The sequence below is a fragment of the Hemibagrus wyckioides genome, linkage group LG19, assembly GCF_019097595.1.
Source record: "Hemibagrus wyckioides isolate EC202008001 linkage group LG19, SWU_Hwy_1.0, whole genome shotgun sequence".
Lineage (NCBI taxonomy): Eukaryota > Metazoa > Chordata > Actinopteri > Siluriformes > Bagridae > Hemibagrus > Hemibagrus wyckioides.
The window spans coordinates 24,121,870-24,126,869 of record NC_080728.1 but is presented as its reverse complement, the minus strand read 5'-3'; the positions used below and the strand labels follow the sequence as shown (position 1 = coordinate 24,126,869).

General features: G+C 42.8%; 1 protein-coding gene across 1 annotated transcript in view; it reads right to left on the bottom strand.

The window, feature by feature from the left end:
- Positions 1-1,565, bottom strand: part of LOC131369935 (antigen WC1.1-like) — an 11,679-nt gene extending 10,114 nt beyond the window's left edge. The window contains exons 1-4 of the mRNA XM_058416809.1: positions 1,508-1,565; positions 812-1,123; positions 284-598; positions 1-169 (exon numbers count right to left, since the gene is read on the bottom strand). The exon at positions 1-169 is cut by the window's left edge and continues 146 nt beyond it. Of these exons, the coding sequence (XP_058272792.1) occupies positions 1-169; positions 284-598; positions 812-1,123; positions 1,508-1,565 (854 nt within the window). The remainder of the gene's footprint in view (positions 170-283; positions 599-811; positions 1,124-1,507) is intronic.
- Between the last annotated feature and the right edge of the window lie 3,435 nt (positions 1,566-5,000).

Here is a 5,000-nt window from a genome sequence, read left to right as displayed (position 1 = left end):
ACCTCCACCACAGCCACAGCACTCCCACAATCCAGCTGTGCACACAGAACATCTGCAGCTCTCATATCCCAGCCTACAGCACAAACTGTGCCCCACTCACCGAGGTACTGGAGCTCCACTCGACCAGAACAGGAGTCCGGTCCGTTCACCAGCCGCGCCTCTGTGTGACCTGAACAAACAGCCGAGAGCTCAGTGAAAGAGGAACATTAACACAGGAACCTTAAAGTTTGATGGACAGCTATGTGGTCTCTATTTAAACAGAAGTTACATCATGATACTTAACCAGAACATATTAATCCCACATCGTTGTCATGGGAACAGTGTGAGTGTTTGAGTGAAGATGATGTTGGACAGAAGGTAATGTCAGATTCAGTTCCTCTACACTGAAGCTCCTCTGTCCACACCTGACCCTCCCCTCGTCCAAAAGCAGCTGATCCCAGAACCTCCACAGGAATCCCACAGTCCAGCTCTCGACACACAACCTCTGCATCCTGCTGGTCAAAGTCAGCATCACACACTGTGGACCAGGAACCTCCATGAAGCACCTCCACTCTCCCAGAGCACCGGTGAGGACCAGCAGTGAGTCTCAAAATCTGACCTGTGTTTTATTTAATTGTGTAAATATTGTGTAAATTTTCAACAAGACAGAATATCAAGAAATCATTTAAATGTTATAAAATATTGTTTAAAAATGTTTAAATGAAATCATAATTTTAATAACATTTATTTCATGGTATAATTCAAATCCATCAATTTAATCATAATAATAACATAACTAATTCCAGTGTTTGTTCTAAATACAGAAGTTTACCTGAGCAGGTGACTCCAGCATCATCATTATGATTACAGTTATAACTCTCCCCTCTCCCCGCTGACCCACAGTCCTTCAGTGTCGACTCTGATCCTCTACAGTTCACACCAAACATCCAGATTGGTCCTGATCCTGGTCCAAAGTGACCATATTGTGGTGCGTTTACAGCCTCCCCACAGCGCAGCTCTCTACACACCACTGCAGCATCGACCTCATCCCAGTTAAAACCACACACTGTTCCCCACTGACCATCCTGAAGAACCTCCACTCTCCCAGAACAGCGACTTCCACCATTCACCAACCTCACACTGTCTGAGAGAGAGATAGAGAGAGGTTTTATTTCAACTCTCTCTCTCTCTCTCTCTCTCTCTCTCTCTCTCTCTCACTCTCACACACACACACACACACAGAGTCTTATGTTAGTTAAGTTATTTTTTCCTCACAATAAATCATGTCTAAACTCTAAACATTAATCTGGAGCTGATTGTATAAGTGACGCCTCAGAACAAACCCTGAGGATGATGTGTGTACGCTCATGTACAGCTTTTTAAATTCTATAAAAATCAAACACTTTCACTGTTTATAAAGTTACAATCAGTCCAGGAAAATTTCTGACATTTCCTGATTAAAACTCGTCCCTACTGTTAAAGTGAGAAGTGTGTGATGTTTTGGTGTGAATAATCAGTGTGAACTTACCAGCTGCTGTGAGTGTGAGTGTGGATGAGAGAAGAATAAAAGTCAGACAGATTTCCATCTCCCTCCTCACTGTACACGATGTGTTCACCTCCACTCACCCAGAGAGACTGAGAGAAGTGTATCTCCTCACTCAGCCCCCTACAGAGAGACAGACAGAGAGAGAGAGAGACAGCCAATCACACTCACTGTTACCTTATTAGAAAGATGAGAGGAAATCATCACACAGCCTCAATAACAAATCAGACGAGGCATCTTTCACTTTCTCCATATATATCAAAATAACGTCAGTGCTGAGGAACAGAGCTCCGCCTCCTGTCTCTGAGGTGTGTGACTGATGAACAGAGCTCCACCTCCTGTCTCTGAGTTGTGTGACTGATGAACAGAGCTCCGCCTCCTGTCTCTGAGGTGTGTGACTGATGAACAGAGCTCCGCCTCCCGGCTCTGAGGTGTGTGACTGATGAACAGAGCTCCGCCTCCCGGCTCTGAGGTGTGTGACTGATGAACAGAGCTCCGCCTCCTGTCTCTGAGGTGTGTGAGTGATGAGAGTTGATCACATCACACACTGATTTCAGAGAGAGGAAACACTCGGCTGTCGTACAGCACTAATGCCTGACAGCTGCACAGAGCAGATACACACACTGATAAACCACACTGTAACTACATCAGCTAAACATCCCTTCTACACACACACACACACACACACACACACTCACATGCACACAAACACCGGATATTAATCATCACAACATTATAACGTGATTTAAACCATTTTTAGACTTTTTTTTTTAAATTAAAATTCTTTACATTTTACAAATTCTGACTATATTCAAGAATTTTTCCCATTTCACTTGTAATTAGATATTTATTATTAAATACACACATTTATTCTGGTTTTCAGGATTATAAAAAATAATAATTGTAAAAATGGATTATTATTGTTGATTAAGAACATTAAAACTTTCCATCCACTAGATGGCAGTAAAGCATTTCCAAAGTGAGATTTCTGTTTCATGAAATGTGTTTATTCTCTTAACTGACCTGCTGAGGGCGCTGTTAGGATGCTGCTGGATTATTATTATTATTATTATTATTATTATTATTATTATTATTATTATTATTACTGATAAACTGCTAAATATAACAATTATGAGAAATTATAGAAGTGATAAAATATACAAAAAAAAATCCACAAGAAAAAGCCCATAAAATATAAAGCCATAAATAAAAACACAAACACACTGTGGCATTAGTGCACCAGTCATTGTGAATGTAAACACAGAGAGCGCCCCCTATCTTCTTCCAGGAGTCCCTTGTTCGGTCGTCATGGTGATCTGAGTGACTGATAACTCAATATCCGTGTCGGGGATCATAATAAAAATAAGCTCAATAAAATATCCTCCATTTTGTGTGCAGGTGACCGTACATTATCAGGAAGATGCAGACAGAGAGGGTTTGTTCAGGTTGCTCCTTATCCTGGTCTGTATCCTAGAACATCAGCCTCTCTCTTGTTTCCTCTCCCTACACCGCCTTCTCCGCCTCCCTGCCGGCGTGGTGATCCACGGAGCTGTCGGTGCTCTGATTAACTCAGCAGGAATGATATCAGAGTCTTGGGAAGTGACTTTCTCACAGTTTGTTCCCATTTTTATAAGTTCCTGACCGCTGATATGGTCACATAAACTTTACAGCTGTTCTTCTTCTTCTGGTTTCATGGAGGGTTTCGAACCAACTTCATAGCTTCATACCGCCACCTACTGTGATGGAGAGTTCTGTTCTGTTGTTTAAATGGCGGTTGGTAAGCCAGCTTTAAGGTGTAAATTCCGCCACCTACTGGATTGGAGTATGGAGCACAACTTCTGTGATGGAGTGTGAAGAGAATGAATTCTATATTTCTCACCTAATCCCTTTATCCTATATTTTAATCCACTGATCCTAATAAATATCATGATTGCATTCATTTGTTTTCAGCTTCTCTCTCTGTAAACACCTTAAGGTTTCTAATTTAACCTCATCACCTCAGTGTTTTTCTTTCAGGAAGAGCTCCAAATAGAACTGCTTAAGGAACCGTAACGATCCAAAACCATTGGGGAACTTGGTGAAAAACTCATTTCAAACGTAACAGGAAGTATGGAATGGAATTTCTGCAAAGAATTTTTGGAATATGACAGCAGGCCTGAATAAACCATTACACAAATTCAAGATTCAAGATTGAAGAAGCTTTATTGTCATTTCAGCCACATATATCTGACGCAGTACATAGTGAAATGAAACATTTCTCCAGGACCTGGTGCTACAGAAACATACAACATAAAGATCAAATAGGAAAAAACAACACAGAGCGAGGACAGAAGTTTTGTCCTAGACACATAAAGTGCAGAGTGCAACTAGGTGCAAACAGAACAAAGACGAGACGAGACGAGAAACAGTAGGTACAAAAAGACAACACAAAAACACAGGACACAGCACCGAAAGATAAAGAACATGTGTAGTGAAATGTAAAAAATTAAATAGAATAAAAATGAAATGATGTACAGAGTAGCAGCGGTTGAGGAAGTGGAAATAGAAATAGGCATAAACATAAATATAGCAGAGTAATGAAATAATAACAGGGTTTGAGGTAGTGCAATAAATACTGAACAATATAAGCTATATAAGTGTGTGTGTGTCCACACAGGTGAAAGAGAGAGTGTGTGTGTGTGTGTGTTTGTGAGAGAGAGAGAGAGAGAGAGAGAGAGAGTTTTGTACAGTTCAGTCCTGGGTGTTGAGGAGCCTGATGGCTTGAGGAAAGAAACAGTTACACACTGTGGTTGTGAGGCCCGAATGCTCCAGTACCTCTTTCCAGATGGCAGGAGGGTGAAGAGTGTGTGTGAGGGGTGTATGGGGTGTGTAGGGTGTGTAAGAGTGTGTGTGAGGGGTGTGTGGGGTGTGTAAGAGTGTGTGTGAGGGGTGTGTAGGGTGTGTAAGAGTGTGTGTGAGGGGTGTGTGGGGTGTGTAAGGGTTGTGTGAGGGGTGTGTGGGGTGTGTAAGAGTGTGTGTGAGGGGTGTGTGTGGTGTGTAAGAGTGTGTGTGAGGGGTGTGTGTGGTGTGTAAGAGTGTGTGTGAGGGGTGTGTGGGGTGTGTAAGAGTGTGTGTGAGGGGTGTGTGTGGTGTGTAAGAGTGTGTGTGAGGGGTGTGTGTGGTGTGTAAGAGTGTGTGTGAGGGGTGTGTGGGGTGTGTAAGAGTGTGTGTGATGGGTGTGTGTGAGGGGTGTGTGTGGTGTGTAAGAGTGTGTGTGATGGGTGTGTGTGGTGTGTAAGAGTGTGTGTGAGGGGTGTGTAGGGTGTGTAAGAGTGTGTGTGAGGGGTGTGTGGGGTGTGTAAGAGTGTGTGTGAGGGGTGTGTGTGGTGTGTAAGAGTGTGTGTGAGGGGTGTGTAGGGTGTGTAAGAGTGTGTGTGAGGGGTGTGTAGGGTGTGTAAGAGTGTGTGTGAGGGGTGTGTGGGGTGTGTAAGAGTGTGTG